At 56.9% G+C, this 20310-nt stretch overlaps 2 protein-coding genes across 3 annotated transcripts; one reads left to right on the top strand and one right to left on the bottom strand.

The window, feature by feature from the left end:
* Positions 1-1465: 1465 nt before the first annotated feature.
* MAN2C1 (mannosidase alpha class 2C member 1) lies at positions 1466-15019 on the top strand. Its single transcript, XM_037393456.1, has 26 exons — positions 1466-1596; positions 2171-2296; positions 3397-3520; positions 4444-4514; positions 4752-4929; positions 5414-5603; positions 6061-6167; positions 6341-6451; positions 6838-6930; positions 7325-7441; positions 8190-8285; positions 8607-8752; positions 9200-9323; positions 9802-9923; positions 10747-10832; positions 11359-11533; positions 11638-11725; positions 11886-11980; positions 12112-12216; positions 12415-12571; positions 12913-13056; positions 13172-13281; positions 13885-13964; positions 14060-14205; positions 14590-14693; positions 14773-15019. Exons 1-26 carry the CDS (start codon positions 1505-1507, stop codon positions 14888-14890), a joined length of 3105 nt encoding a protein of 1034 aa, XP_037249353.1. The 5' UTR covers positions 1466-1504; the 3' UTR covers positions 14891-15019.
* Positions 15020-15648: 629 nt separating this feature from the next.
* On the bottom strand, positions 15649-20183 carry NEIL1 (nei like DNA glycosylase 1). Of its 2 annotated transcripts, XM_037393453.1 has the most exons (9): positions 19702-20182; positions 19469-19588; positions 19225-19303; positions 17994-18093; positions 17725-17849; positions 17185-17212; positions 16569-16630; positions 16198-16399; positions 15649-16040 (listed from the first exon to the last, which is right to left on the bottom strand). In XM_037393453.1, the coding sequence occupies exons 1-9, from the start codon at positions 20118-20120 to the stop codon at positions 16021-16023; spliced, it is 1155 nt and encodes a 384-aa protein (XP_037249350.1). In that variant the 5' UTR covers positions 20121-20182; the 3' UTR covers positions 15649-16020. The 2 variants fall into 2 exon arrangements, with proteins under 2 accessions (XP_037249350.1, XP_037249351.1); XM_037393454.1 differs by lacking the exons at positions 15649-16040; positions 17185-17212 and having other exon boundaries at positions 16272-16399; positions 19702-20183.
* Between the last annotated feature and the right edge of the window lie 127 nt (positions 20184-20310).

Here is a 20310-nt window from a genome sequence, read left to right as displayed (position 1 = left end):
TGAAATCCACATATGAGATATATATTTTTTTAAGTATAGAAGTTTAGCGCTGGCAGATATTTAAAACACGGGGGAAGATTCAGATTTAAAAAAAAAAAAAAAAAAAAAAAAATAAGTCGGCATGGACTTCGTAAGCCACGACAGACACAACTGCACTGTCTCTCCTCCTCAAAGGAGGCAGCTTTCCTTGCACAAACCCTTGCTGCCAGTCCTAAGCACCCAACACGGGTTCTGTCGTCCCTGGCTGGGGGAGCCGTGAGCAGGGCTTTGCCGCTGCTTGAACCTCTCCCAGGGATTTACGGTTTATTTTATTTTTTTCTGAGACAGCAGGTCATCTCCTCCCGGCACTTGGGACGCCAGCCCTTTCCAGAGGCAGGGAGCTGGGGAGAGGCTGGGGAGGGGGACGCGTGCCTTGCCAGCCGGGGGAAGCGTGCGGCCTGAGGGGCCACTGCGCGGCAGGCAGAGCCTGAACCTGAACGGGAACCTCCTATGGAGAGAGGGAAAGGGAAGAGCCCAGCGGGGAATACTGACGGTTTGCCAGCAATAAGTTACCCATCTCGTTCCTCCTCCGCTGTCACAGGCAGGAAGGGGCTCTTGCGCGTCCTCTTCCATTGCAAAGGTTCCATGCGTGCTCCCCCTGCTCTCTATACCGCCCCCCCGCCCCCTTTTTTTTTTCCCTGTTGTATGCTCAAGGTGATCTGGAAGTGAAAATCTTGGGTGATTTAGACTTTTGACCAGCTTGGAGGTAACAGCTGCTGCTGCTGCTTGGTGGGTGTCTTGTCCCAGGAGCCTGTGCCTGCATGTCACTGAGCGTGGGGGGCTGGCGCGGACCCCCGGGACACGCCAGGGGAGCACCTCTGCCTGCGGCCGGCACCCCAGCTCTGCGCCCGCCTGTACAAAAGCAGAGGTTTGGGGGTTGGGTTTTTTTTTTCTTTTTCTTCTTTTTATTTGAACTTGCTTTTTGTATTCTGTAACGTGATCCTCGGCCCACAATCCATGTGATTTCTATACAAATGTTGTAAACTTGACTGTAGTGCAGTATTTCCATTAAAATATCAGGGCTACTCGCTGTGTACAGATTCTTCCTTCCCGATCCCGTACCACGGCACTTTGGGGCGGTTCTGAGGGGAAAAGGGGGTCGGGAGGTCGAGAGGAGGCCGCAGAGCCTCGGCCGTGAGAGGCCAGCTGCCTCCGGCTTCCCGCCCGTGCCCCGGCGCGGGCCGCGGGGCGGCGGCGGCGCTTCTCCTCAGAGGGGCGGCGGGCGGTAACGGGCGGCGCTTCGCCTCGGGCGGGGCGGCAGCTTCGCGCCCCCCGCAGCCAGGAGCGAGCGAGGTCGCTACGGGGCGCAGGCCGGGCCCTGGCACCCGGGGAGGCCGCGGGCGGCCGGCCCCGGCCCGCTGCCGGGACAGGCCCTGGGGACGGGACCCCGGCGGGAGATGGCGGGGGGGGGGGCGGTGTGTGTGGAAGGGGCCGCGCATGCGCAGGGCGGCCCGGCCCGGCCGCCATGGCCGCCATGAAGCACCGGCGCACGGCGCTGGAGCGGGTGGAGAAGTTCCTCTCCGAGACCTACTTCACCGACTGCAACCTGCGGGGCAGGTGGGCGTCTGTCGGGGGGGGTGTGTGTCGGTGTGTGTGTCAGTGTGTCTGTGTGGGGTATATGTGAGGGGGGTGGAGGGGGTGTGTGGGGGGGCTGTGGTGGGGGGTGTGTGGGGTTATGTTGTGTGTGGGGTGTGTGGCTGTGTGGTGGGGGGCGTGGGACGTGTGTGTGCGTGTCTGTGCATGCATGTCTGTGTCTGTCTGTGTGCCCCCCACCTGCACCGCAGGGCTGCGGGGTCTTGAGGGGGCTCAGTGAAAAAGCAGACATACACCCCCACCCCACACACACACCTTGGCCAGCCTGAAGCCCTGCCTTGGGGCGCCACTGGCACGGCCGCCTCTGCCCCCCAGCCCTCCTTGGCAGGGAGGGGGGATGCTGCTGGCAGCCCCACTCCAGCAGGCCCCCTCTGCGGGGCAGATTATTACTCTGTTCAGTTAATACTGTGAGGGTATTAAGTAGTAGCAGAGTGGCACAGCCGTGCTGGGAAAGCAGGGTGCTCCCTGTCCCCAACCCCAGAGAGGTTCCCCGCAATGCTGAGCTTATTAATCGTGTCCTGGCCATCTCTGTCCACAGGCTTTTTGGGGATCGCTGTCCGCCAGTGTCACTCTCCTGCTTCCAGACCCCCCAGCGCATCCCATACTATGAGGCTGTCAGGCAGGAATTCAGACCAGCTAAAGTGGGAGACTCCTTCGGGCCCACGTGAGTACCAGGTTTCAGTGGTGCCATGTCCATGGTGGGACTTGAGCTTGCGTCTTAGATTTGTGTGTGTGAATCCTCACGAGCTCTCACTGGTGAAGAAATGAGATGATAATCCTCTCCCCTGTTGTGTGCTTTGGGTAGAAGGTGTCTGCCCAGAAAGCGTTAGGGAGATTTCATGAGGAAACAGAGAGAGATGTGTGTTTTTCCAAGGACTGAAGAGCGAAGTTCATCGATCTTTACTACTGAGAGCTCATGTTCATAGTCACGGTTGTGACCTTGACGCTTGCTTCTGCATGGGATCTGTATGCTTTGTCAGGGCTGGGAGAAGATTGGGGTTTTTTTCCCAGCAGCTGTCAAAGACATGATGCTACTGTCTGTTTCTCTGGGGTCCCAGAAGAGGCTGGGTTGTGGCCAGCACCACGGGGTTTGTGTGCTGCCTTCTAAGCTTCCTCACCCACTGGGGCTGCCGTGCCTCCTCACTGCCTGGGCAAGAGCCTGCCCTGGGGGTTAGGGCCAATCAGAAGGGTCACAAGTCCAGGCATATTGATAAACTGCCCTGCCCCAGCATGATTCAGTTCCTAGTGTTCCCTGGGTTCACTGTCGTGGGATTGCTGTGGGGCTGGAGGAACAGTTCTCCAGTCCCTGTCAGCTTGAAAGAGCACCTCACCCCACTCCGCTTGGCTTTTAACTTGCTGTCAAATCTCTAACCTTCAACAAGGACCGACAACAGTGGGTGCCACAAGTTAGAAGTTTTGCTTGGTGAAAGAGTGACTGGTTGGGTCAGCTCACAGCGAGGGGAAAGCCCAGTGAATTTACGTGGCACAGAACAAGGCTGGCCTGTGCAGGTGCTGTGTGCTGCTTAAACTGAAGATGTGTCCCAGCCAGTGGTACTGGGAGCCACCTCCAGACTACGCCGTGTCTGGGGGGTTAGGTTAAAGCAGGCCTGAACGGACAGGTAGCATCGTTACGTTTGAATTCCATCACACATGTGTGCTGTCCCTGCTCTGCTGTTTCCACGGAGGCTCTGAGGAAGTGTGGTTTCCCTTGGGAGATGGTCTCGCTGAGGTTGAGGGCTGAAGTTGCTGCCTGCTCTGTTCCAGGTGGGAGACATGCTGGTTTAAGGTGGAGCTGAGCATCCCCCCAGCATGGGCAGGGCGGGAAGTGCACTTCGTCTGGGAGAGTGATGGAGAGGGCATGGTGTGGCGAGATGCCCAGCCTGTCCAGGTAAGGAGCTGTGGGTCAGCAGTGTGCCAGCTGTGCCAGGTGCTCTGCTACGTACAGAGTGGTTCTATCCCTCAGCTCTCTGCAGTGGGGCAGTAGAAGAAACCCCCTCCTGCTTGCTATGTGCTCTTCGGAGGAACGCCTGTGCGTGTTGGGGGGTGTAAAATAACATGTGGACTGACAGGAGAGAGGCAAGAACAGTTGGAGGTCTAGACAGAGTGGTCACAAAGAAAAACAGAAGGGGGATATGTGGTTGTAGAGTTGTTTAGCTTCAAGTGGTAATCTCCAAGGCAATAGGAGAGCTGTCTTTAAATATAGGAAAAACTGCTGTGCAGAGAAGGGCAGTGCTTGTGACGAGTCCGATGCATGGGGTGGGAGAGAGGACTGCTCTCACAGTTTGCATGCTGTGCTGTCAGACTGCAGAGGGTCTGTGGGCTATTTCCAAAGTCTGGCCCAGAAATGCAAGCCTGCTGGTGGTGGGTTTGAGTCTGTTTTCAAGAGTTTGCCCCCTACCAGGAGTTAAAATTCCAGTCTGCAAACCAGTAACAGCTGAAAGTCCCTTGCTTAGGTGTTAGCAAATCTGTCTTGGAAGAAGGATAGGCAAGCATTGGGCCTGAGATGTGAATCTCCACTGCTTCAAGAGCAGTGGGACAGGTTCTTGTCACACATGTCAGCTTTACTCCTGCTTTGGGGTGGTGGAAAGATGTAGGTGACCTTTTGCAGCCCTGCCCTGCTCTGTGGTGGTGCCTGCAGGGTTTGTGTTGTGGAGCAGCACCAGTTTCCATGCTCTTGTGGGAAGCATTGTCCCACGCCACGTGGGACCAGGCTCCTCCATCCATCTGGGCTTTGGAGTGTCTTGTCCTGCCCATCCAGCCCGCTGTTGTGGACCTCTGAAGACATGTTAAATGTGCCATCTTCCCATGCAGGGTTTGACTAAGGAAGGTGAGAAGACCAGCTACGTCCTGACAAGCAGCCTGAAAGAGATGGAACCCCACAGGTGGGTAGTTAGCCTAGCTGGACCCCTGCCCACCGCTGGGGGAGCTTGCCATTGTTTGAAGCCAAGAGGCTGGGGTGAGGCATCCTTGTCTGCATCCTGGTGCTCTGAAAAGTGTCTGGCATTGAGAAGCTCTGTCCTTTGTTCAGGCTGGGTTGGTCATGCCACGGGGAGGAGAATGGACTTTCCTGGCCGATTGCTTGTGACCTGTCCCTGATGGTTTCCTTTTGATTGCCACAGTCTGACACTGTACGTGGAACTGGCCTGCAACGGTCTCTTCGGGGCCGGCAAGGGCAGTATGATCGCCCCTCCAGACCCTGACAGGAGGTTCACTCTGAGCAAGGCTGAGCTTGTCGTCTTCAACAGAGATGTCCATGAACTGCTGGTGGATCTGGAAGTACTGCTGGACATGGCCCAGGTCTGCAAACTTCTTCTCTTCCCTTCTCTCACCCTTTCCACCTCCTTCCACAACTTCATTTTATCTCCTCCTCCCGCCATTCCATGACCTATCTCCTCGCACCAGGAGGCCCTGCAGGAGCAAATGTTTGCTGCTGCTGCTGCTTTAGCACAATTGGTGTTGCCTAGAGTAGGAGAAAACTGAACAGGGAGAAGCCACAGGTGGTTTTTCATCCACTTTCTGCTTCAAGGCAGGATCTGTTGGACCAGATCCCCCTGGGATGGGTGTATGTGTAACCTGGCTTTAGAAGGTACATGAGCAAAGACATGCGGTTATGTCTGTGAAGCAGGGATACAGTGTTTACCTGGCAGTGCTGGCAGTCAGATGTTGGAAGGAGGTAGCAGGTTCTCCCTGAGGCAGGTGGCATCCGAGCTGGTACAGAGAGCTGCTTTACCAGAGGATGTGCTGAGCTCAGTGTCAAGCTGTTAATCCCTCCCAACCCCAGCTCCTCGGGGAGGAAAACCAGAGAAGTTTCCAGGCACTGTACACTGCCAACCAGATGGTCAACGTGTGTGACGTTACGGACCCCTCCACCTTCCCTGCTGCCCGTGATCTGGCTGCAGTGATCTTCAGCCAGAGGAACGGCGAGAGCCAGCACACCATCCATGCAATGGGTCACTGCCACATTGACTCTGGTGAGAGCAGCACAGTGCTCCCTCTCTGCTGACCTGGAGGCAAAGGCGTGCTGCCCCTGGGCTCCAGACACTGGGTACTGTGCCCTGAGGGAAGGGGACCTCTGTGCTGCCATACAGCTGGTCTGTCACCAAAGCAGGGGAGCGTGTGTCCGGCTCTCGCTGTGTCATTTGGAGCTCTGATGGGGCTGGTGATGAGGGATGAATGACAGACTGCTGCCTTCCACCTGTTGGACTTCACCCCTCGATTTTCAGTCCCTGGAGAGGGGTGAAGTCTCAACATGCACCAGGAGAAGCGGGAGCTGGAGGCCCCAGGCTGTGTTGCTGTCAGGCACTTAGCCAGAGGACAGAATTTTGCTCTAGCATTTTCCCCAGCTAACCTGTGAAAGGCAGCACAGCCGCATTCCCAAAGGAGCTTGTGCTGAGTAATAACAGCAGTGGGGCCATGCCTTCCCTGCAGCCTGGCTGTGGCCGTATGAGGAGACCATCCGCAAGTGCGCTCGGAGCTGGGTCACGGTGGTCCATCTGATGGAGTGCAATCCAGAGCTCACCTTCGCCTGCTCCCAGGTGAGTGATCTGCCTCTGGGGGCCTCTTCTGCTCAGGGCATGTGGCTTCTCCAGCATGACTGAAAGCAAGATGGGAGACGGGTACCAGGAGTGTCCTGTGTGGTTGCAAAGAGGAGGGACATCGATGTGGAGCAATGTGGTGGGAGCTGAGGCTGATCTCTCTGCTCTGGCAGGCGCAGCAGTTTGAGTGGGTGCGGAGCTGGTACCCTGGGCTCTACGCACAGATTCAGGACTTTGTGGCGAAGGGGCAGTTCATTCCTGTCGGAGGCACCTGGGTGGAAATGGTGAGAAGCACGGTGAGCCTGGCTCGCCAAACCTTCCCTTCGGCATCCCTCTGGGACCGGTCCTGACACTGAAGGGGGAGAGCAGAGCCTTTGCTGAGCCTGTCTGGTTGGTGATGGTCTCCGGGCCCAGAAAACAGCAGCTGTCTGCAGTGTCTAGCCTAGCAAAAATACCATCCCTATCCCAAATCTTCTCATTCCTTGAGAAAGGAGTTTTGATCTGGACTGGCTGAGCTCTGTTCCTCCGTTCACCCTCTGCTGAGCTCTGTTCACATCCTCCCCATGATGTACCAGGCCAGGATGACGGTGGGTGGGAAGGAAGCGTTCGCAAGAGCTCCCCTTCCCTGGTGCCTGGCTTGCCCCATGGACTCCCTGTGCTTTCTCCCCAGGATGGGAACCTGCCGAGTGGGGAGTCCATGGTGCGGCAGTTCCTCCAGGGACAGCGGTTCTTCCAGGAGCAGTTTGGCCGAATCTGCTCAGAGGTACTTGCTCTTTTCCAGCATACCTTCCTTGCACCCATCTCCTTCCACTCTTGCTGTGCCTATTTCTCTCTGCTTTTTCCTTCCAGAGACAATGTTCAGGTGCCTCACATCGGCCTGCTTTTTGCAGTTAAAACTGTGATGAAAAAATACTTAATCCCCCACGTATCATGGCAGTTAGCACAGCCCCAGGCCTTAGTTACATTGCCTGTAGGTCCCTGGCAGGCCTCTAGAATTGCTCTTTGCCTTCAGCAGCATGTCTTCAGCTCCGTCTGCAAGAAGGGCTCGGAGCCTGACTATCAGTCAAGGAGCCCTGCATGAGCTCAGGCTGTGGTTTGTGGCCAGTGTGACTCACAGTGTGTCTCTCCCCTTCTGCTACTGTCACCTCTGCTCCCAGTTCTGGCTGCCAGACACATTTGGATACTCGGCCCAGCTGCCCCAGCTGATGCGTGGATGTGGGATCAGGCGGTTCCTCACACAGAAGCTCAGCTGGAACCTGGTGAACGCCTTCCCGGTGAGCTGTGCTTCCCTTCTTCCCAGGGAATGGACTTGCGGTTACTGGAGTCTGTCTGCATGGCTGGACCTGTTGGTTCCCCAGGTCAAGCCAGTCCTTCAGCTCAGCTGACACAGGTTCTTGTTCCAGAAGCCACCAGTTTATGGTGGTGACAATGTTCTGTCAGGCTTTAGGGGGAGGAGGGGTATGGTTAGAGATCCCAGCTGGGCCCCTGGCCAGCAGATTCCTTCTGCTTCCGGATAGGCAGCTGTGACTCACATGCAGGTCTAACAAGACAGCAAACCCAGCCTCTCCTCTGCTGTCCCCTGGCTTTGTGGCTTTCCCCGTTCTTGTGTAACTGTCTCCTTGCACTGATCTGTCAGGGCATCCTGCAACCCCATGGAGAGAAAGTGAAGGCCCGGTTTGAATCCTCAGGGCTGTCAGGTGCCTGTCCACTGTGCGCTTCCCTGGTGACAAAGGGCTGGGCTTTGTGTGTTTGACAGGGCTTGCAAGGAAGCTTGGGCTTTTAGTGTACGAATTCTGTGCTGATGTGGTTGAAGTGGGCCCTCCACACTCATTTGTGTGGGATATGAGTTTGGGAGCCTTGAAACACTGAACTAAGGGTGAATTTATCTCTTTCTGGTACCAGTGTAACCAGAGATTTCCTTTTGGGAACTCCTGGGAGCAGTGGGGCTGTGCTTTAGCATTTTGGCACTGTGTGGTACAGGGGGACTGTATGAGACACGATGCTTTCCTTTGGCGCCTCCAGCATCACACCTTTTTCTGGGAAGGCATTGATGGTTCCCGAGTCCTGACCCATTTCCCCCCTGGTGACTCCTATGGGATGCACGGGCGAGTGGAGGAGGTGAGTGAGGTTGCCAGACCTGCATGCGAAGTGCAATGCCAGCCCCTTAGGGCCAGAGCTGAGGCTCCTAGGAGAGGGCACTGCCTGGGAAGGGAGCAGGAATAGCTGGCAGCGTTACTGGACAAAGGCTGTTAGGGTGCCTGGCAGTCAGTTGCCTGCCTCTGAGGTGGGTCCGTGTCTGATTTTGGCAGTTTGGGCTGGGGAAGAGGGGCAGGCAGGACTGGGCTTTGCACCCTAAAGGCTGACCTGGCTTTTTTGTGTGGAGCTGTGGGAGCTGGGGCTGGGCACCAGGGGATTGTAGCTGTCCAGAAATCCCTCTAGATGCTGAAAACAGTGAAGAACAACAAAGACAAAGGACGTGTGAACCACAGCGCTTTCCTCTTTGGCTTTGGAGATGGAGGAGGGGGTCCCACGCAGAAGATGCTGGACAGGATGAAAAGAATGAGTGACACAGACGGGCTGCCAAGGTGAGAGGAGAGCTCCCTTCCTCCCTCCTTGCAGGAGCATTTGTTTTGAGCCAAGCCTGGCCTTCAGCAGTGCCAAAAGAAAAGATGTGTGAAGGGGGGAGCAGAGGGCTGGGAAGAATTGTCAGGGAGACAGTCTCTCCATCACCAAGAGCTGTAAGAACAAGTACACAGGGCAGCCTTGGACTGCTTGTGAGCCCTTGGTAGAGCCGTGGGGTGAGTGGCCAGCACAGTAGTCCCTGCCCGGGGAATGTCCGGATCTCCATGGCAGGCAGCAAGAGTAGTGTGGAGCGGGAGAGGGGTAGGAGGAGGTTGAGGGGAACACTGTGATTGTGTTGGGGTTTCTGAGGCCTTGGTTCTGGGACTGTCACCCTTCTGGTCGGGATGCACCATTAGCCGTATCACAGGCTTTTCCCCTGGCTCATCACTGTTTGTGCGTCTCTCCTGCAGGGTTCAGATCTCCACTCCTGACCGACTCTTTTCCGCCCTGGAGAAGGAGTCATCGCAGCTGTGCACCTGGGTGGGAGAGCTCTTCCTTGAGCTGCACAATGGCACGTACACCACCCAGGCTCAGGTGAGTGTGCACAGCGTGGGGGTAGCGGTCTCCCTCGCCCCCGGGCAAGGTGGCCATTAGCTCTTTTCACTACTGCTCAGGTGGCTCCAGGGCTCGGACAGTGCCCTTTAGGCCTCAACAGTGGGACTCCAAAAGGCAGATCTATTGTCAGATTTTCTTCGAGGGATGAGAAGAAAGCCTGGGACACAGCAGGGCCCCTTGAGTCAACAGCTGCCATATCCTCCGCCTTAGCAGATAGTTGCAGAGCTTGGGTGAAGAAGAAGGGGAGGGAGGTGGGAACAGAGACAGGGAAGGCTGTGTCCTGTGCTGGGAGTTTCAGTTTGGTCTGTGGCAAAAAATAACTCGCTGGTGATGGTGAACTCATGACAAATAACCAGTCTTCCTGCACTGGAGCTGGGCTTTTGCTGCTGGTGTGAGAGGTCCACTCCCAGCTACCAATTTCCTAAACTTCTTCCTTCTCTCCTTACTTTGACACCAGATAAAGAAGGGGAATCGGGAGTGTGAGCGAATACTCCATGATGTTGAAGTAATCAGCACCTTGGCTGTGGCACGGGGCGGTGTGTTCCAGTATCCTGCCAGCGAGCTGCAGCGGCTCTGGAGGTGAGGGCATACAGGAGCACTGATGGTAGCAGGGGAAGGTGTGCTGAGGGCTGAGGACTTCGACGTGAGGGCTGGCTGTTCTTGGGGTACCACTCCCCATCCCCTACAGCTCTTTATGCCTCCTGAATTTCAGTAGAAATCCTTGCTTTCAGTGCACCAAAATTAGCCCGGACCAGTTGGACCGCACTGGTGTGGGCATTTATGGGGGAGCTCAGTGGGCTGATGGTGGGAGATGGTCACTTATCTCTCAGCTCCGTTCAGCTGGAGCCAGAAGGGTGACTGACCACAGCCTGTCTTCGTTTGAACTGCCTCTTAGGGGAGTGGGAGAGCGGTGCGTCGTTAGGGCGTAGGGACCTTTGCAGATTCAGTACTGCGGCGCTGTGTGTACACAACCACTTCCATAAACTGATCTGGGCTCCACCTGAAAAGTGTTTCAGTGCTTTACTTGGTTATCCTGTTGGAAGACAGTTCCAGAGCATCACTACTTTTCTGGCTGGAAGCTTCATTTCCGAGCGAAGCTTATTCCTTGCCAGTCTTGACTTGTCTGGGCTTTTGCAACAATATATCCAGTAGCCCTGAGGGATAAAAAAACCAATAGCTCTTACTCCTCATGGTTGTGGTTTACTAAGATGACAGTTGACAAGTCCTAACATAAAAGGATTTCAAGGATGCTGTGGAAAAAAATGCTTTTCTCAGGTGTTTGCTAACAGGGGGATAAGGAACAGTTACTAAGTTTGTCCATCTTGCAAACAGGGTTTGATAAGCCAGAACAAATCCAGTGCTCTCCTCTGCTTCCTCACCTGGTTTCTGTTCTCTGGTTTAGGTTACTGCTGCTCAACCAATTCCATGATGTTTTACCAGGCAGCTGTATCCAGCTCGTGGTGGAGGATGCCTTGCAATACTATGGAGGTGAGCAGGGAGTTTGGCTAGGAGGGCACTTACCCGCCGGAGCACACTGGGTCCTGCCTGGTGAGGCTGCAGAGGTTTCAGTGCCGGTTGCCAGGTGCTATGGGTTGAACCTGTGTTGGCATGTGTCTGTAATAGTGCTAACTGAACAGGGAATTAGCAGGAGAGCCAAGGGATTAAAAAACATCCTGAGTTACTGACAACTCTGCTTGCATGCCAGGATAGACCCCAGCAAAGGTTTGCTCTGGCCTGCCCGCAGGCACATCAGTAGCTTTACGTTATTGTAACGCCACAGTTTTCCAGTTGAGCTGGCATAGCTCATTGTAATCTTGTAATAACCAAGTTAAGAATAATTATAAATTTAACTACTTACTAATAGATAATAATAATTAATATTAATGATAATTAGTAATTGAATCATAGCTTGGAAGTAGCTAAAGTGTGTGTACATTGCACAGGAGTGCCAGAAACTCTCTCATATGTGAGAAACAGCCTGTCCGGGTCCAACTTGGGGCTTTGTGTTGCTCAGAGATCCGCAGGGTTGGCACGCGGCTGCAGGAGGAAGCAGTGCAGTCCTTCTGCAGGGAACTGCTGCAGCCCGAGGCGGGGAGCGCCGAGGGCACCCTTGTGTTGAACACTTTGCCCTGGGAACGGACCGAGGTGATCTCCAGGCCTCAGCCAACCGGAACAGAGACTTTAGGTATGTCTAACTTGGGGGTAACTCATGCTTCAGAATTTCTTACATACTCTGCCTCTCCCTGCCCTGGGGAGGCTTTACCGCCTGGTCAAGTGGCTCTTTGCTTTCCAGCTCTGTGACGGTCCCCAGCATGGGCTATGCTATAGTGAGGGAGCCATTGCTGTCCCCTTCACCCGTGGGCAGTGAGGAAGGCAGGTATGCACAACAGCAGTCGGCCTCAGATCTCTGCATCAGAGGTTGACTGGGGAGAAATCTAGGGAATCCAGCACACAGCAGTCTGCACGCTAGATTTGCAGCTGGGGGCACTCAAACTCCCGCAGGGGTGGGTCTGTGAAATCTGTTCTGGTACTTTCCTGAAGGAGAATGGCTCCATTGTCATGGAGAATGGGGTGATTACAGCCTGCCTAGACATGATGGGCCATCTGACCTCACTTCAGCTGGTGGGCTCTGCAAGGTATGTCTGTCACCACCTTAGTTACTGGAACCAGGCTCCTCAAACCTCTCTCAGGTCTTCTTTTCACTGTACGCCCTTCTCCACTGCCAGTTCTTCTTACGCTGCTGTTTCTCCATTCTGCTTCATTCCAGAGAGTCAGTCCCAGATGGCTGCTATGCCAACCAGTTTGCACTCTTTGATGATGTTCCCCTGTACTGGGATGCTTGGGACGTGATGGACTATCACTTAGAAACGAGGTAGAGGAGCAGTGCTTGCAGCACTTGGATTTTGACTTTGCTCTGAGGTTCTGGCCTCCCTGTCCTAGTTGTAACAAAAGCTGTAACAGAGCATTCGCTCTGGAGAAGTGAGTGCCTGCTGTGTGGGAGGCTGGATTGGGATTTGGGAACCTGGATCTACCGGGCTGAGACCAGCTCTGCCTTTATCCCTTTCTGCAGGAAGCCAGTGACAACGCTGCTGAAGCCTCTGGAAATTACCCTGGCTGGGGGCCTGCGGGGAAGCGCGAGCTTCTCTCTGCAGATTGGGGAAAGCAGCACCTTAATACAGGAGATCATCCTGGATGCGATGTGCCCCTACCTCCGCTTCCTGACCCAGGTCTGGCCAGCAGCTGCAGCGCAATACAAACATCTGTGCTGTGCAGGCAGGGTCCTGGGGACTGAACCTTGTGTCCAAATTATGGTCCCAGTCCTGTTTCTTTTTCTGAAGCCCCTCACTGCCTGTCTTCTGCCTCAGGGGAAGGCGGCCGGAGGCGTGGGGGACCTGAGGGACAAGGGTGGAAGAGAGACCCACCAGTTCATCTGTGTTCAGACTCTAGCGTGATTTTATTGCACCTGGTCTGGCCAGGGCGTGAGCTGGCTGCTGTGCACTGGGGAAGGATACATGCAGCCTCTGCGCCTCAGTCCCCCATGGTGATGTCCTTCTGCTACTGCATTTAGGTTGAGTGGAAGGAGGCCCACAAGTTCCTGAAGGTGGAGTTCCCCGTGCAGGTCCGGAGCACAAATGCCACCTATGAGATCCAGTTTGGACACCTGCAGCGGCCAACGCACTGGAACACATCCTGGGACTGGGCTCGATTTGAGGTGAGAGGAAGGGTGGTCTGGTGCCGGGGCTGAGCTGCTCCTCCCGTGGCGGGGCTGCTTTTGCTCCCAGGCAGTAGCCCCGTGTGGTGAATATGTCCCTTGGTACCTCCCGCAGGTATGGGCTCACAAGTGGCTGGATCTCTCTGAGCATGGCTTCGGGGTGGCACTGCTGAATGACTGCAAATACGGGGCATCAGCCCACAGGAACATCCTCAGCCTCTCACTGTGAGTTAAGGGTTGGGGTGAGGGTGGAGCTGCAGCTGTCACTTTGCCTTCTCAGGTGTCTCTTGGAAGTCGAGGCAATGCCTGGTCCTAAATGATCATAGTAAATAAGGAAATCAGTCTGGTGTTAGTCCAAGTGGCTGGCTGTTGTCTTGAGAACTTTTGGCTGACTTAATTATAGCTGACTAAGATAATGTAATTCTTATGAGTTATGCTCATAGATAATTCAGGAGATAAGATCCACATTTCCACCAAGTAATTTTTCTGTTACTGGCCAAAACACACCCCAAGAGCGGGGAGGCTTAAGGAGAGGGAAGGAACAGCAATATTATGGATGTGTACAAAGCTAAGAAACCATGCATTTCAGTTTGACTCCATCAGCCCCAAGTTTCACAGGAAAACAGCCTTCAGTTATTTTAGTTTCTGGGATTGTCAGGGTCTGTTTGCTGTTGCCAGGAACCAGCAGCATGTTGGTTTCCACCTCGGGGCCCAGCCTCGAGGGAGCTGGGGGAGGCCGTAGTCTTGTCACAGTGCTCCCCTGGCTCTGCACTAGGTGACAGAGGGTGCTGCCGAGACATCAGTCTCACCTACCTCTCGTTGCCTTAGGCTGAGAGCACCCAAGTCCCCCGATGCCACGGCAGACATCACGCATCACCAGTTCACCTACGCCGTGATGCCTCACCTGGGTGAGTGATGGGCAGAGCAGAGCAGGGTGGAGGATGCTGCACTGAGCCTTGGGCTGTGCCTGTGCAGAGGCTGGCCAGAGGTTCTTGTGTTGCAGGTTCCTTCCAGGATGCCGGTGTGATCCAGCGTGCCTACAACTTGAATTTCCCCCTCCACGTGTTCCCAGCCAGCTCTGCCCAGCGCGAGGCCTGGAGCGCCTTTTCAGTCAGCTCACCTGCAGTTGTGCTGGAGACTGTCAAGCAGGCAAGTCCCCAGGGCAGAAGTGGGGAGGGCAGCAGGTTAAGCTGCTCTCGTTAAGCATGGCTTGCTCTTTCCCCCGTGCTGAGTGGTGGGCAGGCTCAGCTGAGCAGGAGCAGTGATCCCTCTGGTCTTGTGTGTCCCGCTGGGTGAGGACGCCCCTCTCTGCCCACCCAGGTGGGCACTCGCACCAGGGATCGCGGTAGCATCCGCACCTGTACCTGGGTACTGCCGCCACAGTCAGCGCTGCCTCTCCACGGGTCAGGAACGTGCGTGCCTGCAGGCAGAGCCGCTCAGCCACCATTGCTTGGGTCGGGCTGTACCCCGAGGCGTAGGATAGGATGTGCCTGTCCCATTTGTCTGAACCCCCATCTGCACTGTCCCCCACAGTCTGAGGACAGACCTGAAGCTGTGGTGGTTCGGCTGTACGAAGCGCATGGCAGCACGGTTATCGCCTGGCTGCAGACCGCCCTGCCCGTTAAGGAGGCGATGCTGTAAGTCCCCGTGGAGGGCTGGGTGCCTGTGGGGATGGAGATCGTTCACTTCAGCTTCACCTGCTGCTTTCTTCCCCAGCTGTGACCTCCTGGAGCAGCCAGTGGGACAGGGCCACCTGCCGCTGGAGCAGCGGGGCATAAGGCTTTCCTTCACACCCTTCCATGTGCTCTCTGTCCTCTTGGTTTTGAGGCAGTGACATCATTCGCCACCCTCGCTGATACACGGCAACCTGGACCAACACCTTGAGCTCAAATCACAGCCTGAGGCTTCCCCAATACCAAGAGCTGTGCAAGGAGGCAGCGGTTCCAGGGAAAGGCAGCGGTTCCAGGGAAAGGCAGCGGTTCCAGGGAAAGGCAGTTTCCCCCTCACCTCCCACCCAGCTGTCGGAGAGCAGCACTCAAGAGCACTCATGTTCTTCCGCACAGGAGGACAGCTGCCCCCTGCCTAGGCAGGGCCGCAGGGCCCGAGTGGGTGCCTGGCTAGCTGAAGCAGGGGTGAAGTTGTGGGACAGGCTGGCTGGCCCTGCACAGGCTCTGCTCCAGCTGCAGGGGCTTTGGGAAGCAGCAGCCTTCCACAGTGGCTCCTGTGTCAGCCTTCACGTTGTCCAGACCCTAGCAACATGTATAGACACACTACAGTCATTCCTTGGTCCCTCTGCTGCCTCTTGCACTGCCCTTGCAGAAGGGAAGCACAAGTAAACAAGAAAATTCTGTGCAAACAAGCTCCAGCCTGTTTTCTTAACTTATTTCCAGATAACTGCACTGGTCTGTCTCCTCCTAGGGGCTCTGTTGTAGCTGCTGCTCTCTTAGTGTCTTCCCCAGCAGGATCTCACTCCTGGGACTGGGGAGGCAAGGATTTTCGGGATAAGGTGGGGGGGAAGCCTGCTCTAGCCCATCTGGGGAACAGCCTGGGCACAGCAGGGTTATCCTTAGTATAAAAAGGTGTGCACGGCGATTCCTACACAAAATACTTTTATTAATAGCCAGCTAAAACCAGTGATCCAGGCAGCAGCCGGGAAGGGAAGAGGGGAAGAAAGAGGGAATCCACTTTCAGGCAGAGGGATGGGGTCAGAGTCCAGCACAATATCTGGTCCGTGGCCCTTATCCCCCTCGAATGCCTGGGGACAGCAGCAGGATGCTGGGTAAGGCAGCCCCATCACCAAGCCCAGCTTCTCGGTCCCACACGAGCAGGCTGCAGTGGTAGCAAGCGGGTGTGAGCACAGGAACAGCCCCGTTTCGCCAGCACTAACCCAGGCCCCCGGCCGGGCCCTCCCTGAGCTTTTGCAGCTGTTAAAATGCCCCTCAGGAGGAAGGCAGCACACGGCACTCACACGGCAGGGGCTGTGCCTGCAAGATGGAGAAATGAGAAGTCGGGGGGTGAGGGGGGGCCTGGTTCTGCCCCGTGAAGCCCTGCTTGCTCCTCTCCTGCCTTTTGGCCCCCCGGAGGGAGCGCACCCACAGCTCCCGCCTGTGCGTTTGAAAGCCGCAGGGACTACCGCCTCACCTCTGCCCCTGCGCGCAGCTGTCCGGCGGCTTCTTCTGGCTTTGACCAGCACCTCGGGCTCGGACAAGGCAGGAGCAGCGGTCGCTTTCCTCCTTCCATGAGCACGTCCCTTCCTCTGCCTGTCAGCTACCTCCTCTTCCTCGGCTGACTTCAGGGGTTTTGCTGCAGTCTTGGGGCGCCGTTTCAAGGCACGTGTGGTGACCTGGGTGGACATCAGAGCCAAAGCTTAGCAGAAGTGTGCTTGGACCGCCAGATGATGAGAAACTCCAGGAGTAGGAGCACCACCATGAATTTGGAAGCAGCCTGAGCAAGGCACAGGGAACAGGAGAGCCTCTAGACCCAGCAGGAGCCACAACCACAAAGCTTCTTACCTTGGGGGTCGGAGTCTCAGGATCTGCCTTTGGTGGAGCGTGCTTCTTGCGGGGCATCTGCCCTGTGTGAGAAGACGTGCCCAGGTTAGGCAGGGTGAGGAGATGGGGCAGAGCGCGCCTGCACCACGAGGGACAGGCTGCAGCACAGTGACCTTTCAGGGTGCTGTCCCACGTGATGTGTGAACTGAGCGCTAAGGAACTGGCACTGGGGTGGAGGAATGGCTGCAGGGGGCCCCTCTCCCCCCATCCCAGATTCCCTCCCCTGCCAAAACAGCTCAGTTTGTGCTTGCAGCCCCAGGGAGAGCACCCCCCCAGGGAGAGCACACCCCACGGCTCCCAGCCTGGCCGGTGAGCAAGGGGATGCAGGTGCAGGCCTGGAAACCATCCTGCAGGTGCAACAGCCATGCCCGGGGAGGTCAGTGTGCTGATAAGAAGCCCTGGGGACAGTGGGCTCTGTCCCCCAGTGCCACGGGCTGTCATGGGCCCATCAGCACCCCAGCAAGAGAGGCTTTGCTCCTGCCTCTGTCCCCATGCTGTGCCGCAAGCGTGGGGCTTCCCAGTCTCCAGCCCTCCCGGAGCAAAGGCAGGTCCCACCGGGAGGAGAGAGGACACTCACCTTTGGGAGCCATGGGGCCAGGCTCTCCCTGCAAGGAAGGTGACACAGCATTGACTGGGGTGCGCTTGTTCTGCAGGCAGCAGCAGCAAAATCTGTGCCCCTTCTCCATCCCGCAGCCAAGACAGTGATGGGAAACAGCCATGTTTCCCTGGGAAGCCAGGGGAGCTGGGCTTGCTCTGCCTGCCCTGTGCCTTGGGGACTCTCTCATCAGCCCCTGCTCCTTCTGCAAGGCCCCGCCATGGCACCTCACCCAGACAGGGGGGCACAGGAGGGAGGAACAGGGCTGCCAGACCACCCAAGTCCCCCATTCCCACAATTAGTCCCTCTGCTCCAGACTGCCTGCCATCCCCTGGCCGGCTGGTCACTGCAGATGGTCCTTGTCACCTCTGCAGCCAGCAGTGACAGCAGTCTGGCAGAGAGGGAGACCCCCAGCAACACAGCGTAGTGCTGGGGGGTCTCAGGAAGCAGAAAATGGCTAGTGTCCCCATGGAGCAGCGGTTGGGAGGCACCCAGCCCCAGGCGGTGACCCTGGACTGCTACCTGGAACCATATGGTCCTGCCGTTGCGGTCACGCAGGGAGCTCATGCCGGGCACCAGGTAACATTGCAGCCAGTTCTTGAAAGCGGCGTAGTTATCAGAGTGATCTGGGTCTAAGAGGTTTTTCTCTAGGAAGGGAGAGAGGGAAAGGACAGAAGTAGAGAGGAAGCAGTGACCATGGTGTCAGAGTGCCCTCCCAAGCCTCCTGCTGCTGGGACAGCAAAGCCCAGGCCTCCCTGCCACCCCCAGCTGTCCCTGTCCCATCACCTTACCTGTGGCGATGACCTCCATGGGCACAGTATGGCACAGCTCCAGGAGATCTGGGTTCTCCCGCATCATCTTCAGCTTCTTGCTCAGCGTCAGGGAACGATTCTGCAGGGGTGGAGAAGGGGAGGGAAGTCACCCGCCAGCCGCCCCAGCCTTGCTGAGGTCTCTCCAACAGCAGCCACATTCCCCATCTCCTCTTGCCCTTCTGAGGACAAGCTGCCACACTCCCCGCCATGTGCCAGCCCTGAGCTCACCCCTGCAGGCTCCAAGCTGTGCATTAGCGTATTCCCCACAGCTACAAAGATGTGAAAGAGGGCTAACATCCAGGAACACCAGCAGTTCGTAAAAACAGCCCTCAGGTTGTGTGCTTTGTTTTCAGGCTTCCTTAAAATAGCCACCTCCTCTCCCCCAAGGCCACGTGATCAGCTGTGGCCTCTACTGCAGCCTTCCCCAGAGATTTTACACCTGCAAGGTGTGTTTCCCTTGCTTCTTCCTCTTCACCCACCCCAAATATAACCAGAGGCTTACTGACGGCAGAAGCCGGGTGCAGCCAAGCACCAGCACAGCATGCAGGCATGTGCCCGGGGAGCTGTCACAGCTCGTCAGCCCGGCCACGTGTGAATGAGAGCCAGACACGTGAGGTTATGGAACTGTGGCACCCCATTTGCCACTCCGCTGGAGGGGCAGATGTGCTTAGACACGGGTGTTTATGGCAAAGGACAGTAACATGCTTGAGGAGAAAGATCCTGTGCCACAAGCATTATAGCTGTGAAGGGGAAATGCCTGCCACTGGGTTGAGAAAGACCCAGAGCAGCAAATACCTCCTGACAGCAGTGTGGGCACAGGCTGTGTGAGCTGTGCAAGGGCCTCGTGACGGTGTTCTGCCTCATCAGAACGATGAACCAAACACGAACTGAAACTGGCCCCGAACCCTGGGCTGGAACAAGCCCAGAACAGCAGCCGTGAACCAGAGCTTTATGCTCAGCTAAGCCCAAAGCAGAGCCGGAGCAGGGCAGCCAGCTGAGGCCAGACCACCTCTACCACTGCTGAGCCCAAACCTGAATCAGGGATGCTTCTCAGCTCAGTCTGGCTCCCTGCACTGAAGACAAGAGGCTCCCAGTACCCCAGGGAGCTGCTGAGATGTCCTGCAGGGCCACAGGCAAATGAATGCCTGTAGGGCATCTATCTGGAAACCTGACCCTTTCTGAGCACGTAAAAGCAGCAGGTGCTCCCTACCTTCTTCCTCCTTGCCTGCTCCTGATCCTTCAGGGCCTCCAGCACAGTCCGAGCCTTTTCAAAGGGAGGGATCTTCAACCTGAGACAATCCATCTGTTACACGTAAGCCTGAACTCTTGGTTCTGGCACTTGCCTGCGTCTACCAGGCAAGGAGGCCCAGCTGGTTCAGCCGAGTTGCTGCCGAGCTCTGACAAACTCCTGGAGCCCAAACCTCCATGGCAGGTCAGCAGGTGCTCAACCTTACCTGTACAGGATCTCAGCGCGGAGGTAATTCCCAATTCCATTGAAAAACTTCTGGTTTAAGAGTGCCTCGCAGATGGGCTTGTCAAAAGCTTTGTCGTCCAGGTTCTTCAGCACGTTCTCCCTGCAACAGAGCACGGGGCATCAGGAAGGCTCCCCTGGGCATGGCTGTTGTGCGGTACGAGCAGCCACCACAGCGGGGCCTTCCCTCGGCCGTGGGAAGGGGAGGACGCTCACCTGAAGGCCTGATACTCGGAGAGGACGCAGGGCCCGCGGCCCAGCTGCCAGGCGTCACCCAGGCGCCAGGAACCGAAGCGGCGGGCGTCGACGAAGCAGAGGGCGCGCGGGGGGCTCTCCTGGGTGAGGAAGCGGAGGTGGGCATGGCGGGGGAGCTGGGCGGCGGGGCACAGCCGGAACGACCCCGACATACCGAAGCGGAAGACGAGATCCTGGGTGGCGGCGGGGCCCAGCGGGGCCAGCGTCAGCCGCAGCTCCTTGCCCCGGGAGGTGGCCGAGATGCGGTAGGCCTCGCTGCGGAAGGGCACCTCCGGGCCCCTGCCCACCGCCGAGCGCTCCACGCCGCCCGAGAACACCACCCCGCCGCACGCTTCATTGATGTAGCGCCCGGCCAGGTGCAGCTCCGGGCACTCGGGCATCCCCGGCAGCAGCCCCGCCGCCTCGGCCCGGTCCGGCCCCACACCGGGCCCGCCGCCCCGCCCCGCCCCCGCCTCCCATTGGCTGCGCCGCGAGCGGGGCATGCCGGGAGCTGTAGTCCCACCGCGTCGCCCAGGCAACGGCCCCGCCGCGGCCTGCAAGGCCCAAGGCGCCGCCGCGGGGACACACAGG

This window comes from Falco rusticolus, chromosome 7, assembly GCF_015220075.1.
Source record: "Falco rusticolus isolate bFalRus1 chromosome 7, bFalRus1.pri, whole genome shotgun sequence".
Classification (NCBI taxonomy): Eukaryota; Metazoa; Chordata; class Aves; order Falconiformes; family Falconidae; genus Falco; species Falco rusticolus.
The sequence above is the reverse complement of the archived record's forward strand: the minus strand, read 5'-3'. Positions and strand labels throughout refer to the sequence as shown.

Bases quoted from the DNA above. Each gene is read 5' to 3' on its own strand.
- MAN2C1 (XM_037393456.1), top strand. From the start codon at position 1,505: ATGGCCGCCATGAAGCACCGGCGCACGGCGCTGGAGCGGGTGGAGAAG. The intron at 1,597-2,170 runs GTGGGCGTCTGT...CTCTGTCCACAG, and splicing joins GACTGCAACCTGCGGGGCAG to GCTTTTTGGGGATCGCTGTC. The intron at 8,753-9,199 runs GTGAGAGGAGAG...TCTCTCCTGCAG, and splicing joins GACACAGACGGGCTGCCAAG to GGTTCAGATCTCCACTCCTG.
- NEIL1 (XM_037393453.1), bottom strand. From the start codon at position 20,120: ATGCCCGAGTGCCCGGAGCTGCACCTGGCCGGGCGCTACATCAATGAA. The intron at 19,589-19,701 runs GTGAGCGTCCTC...GCTCTGTTGCAG, and splicing joins TCCGAGTATCAGGCCTTCAG to GGAGAACGTGCTGAAGAACC. The intron at 17,213-17,724 runs GTAGCAGTCCAG...CCTTCCTTGCAG, and splicing joins GCAGGACCATATGGTTCCAG to GGAGAGCCTGGCCCCATGGC.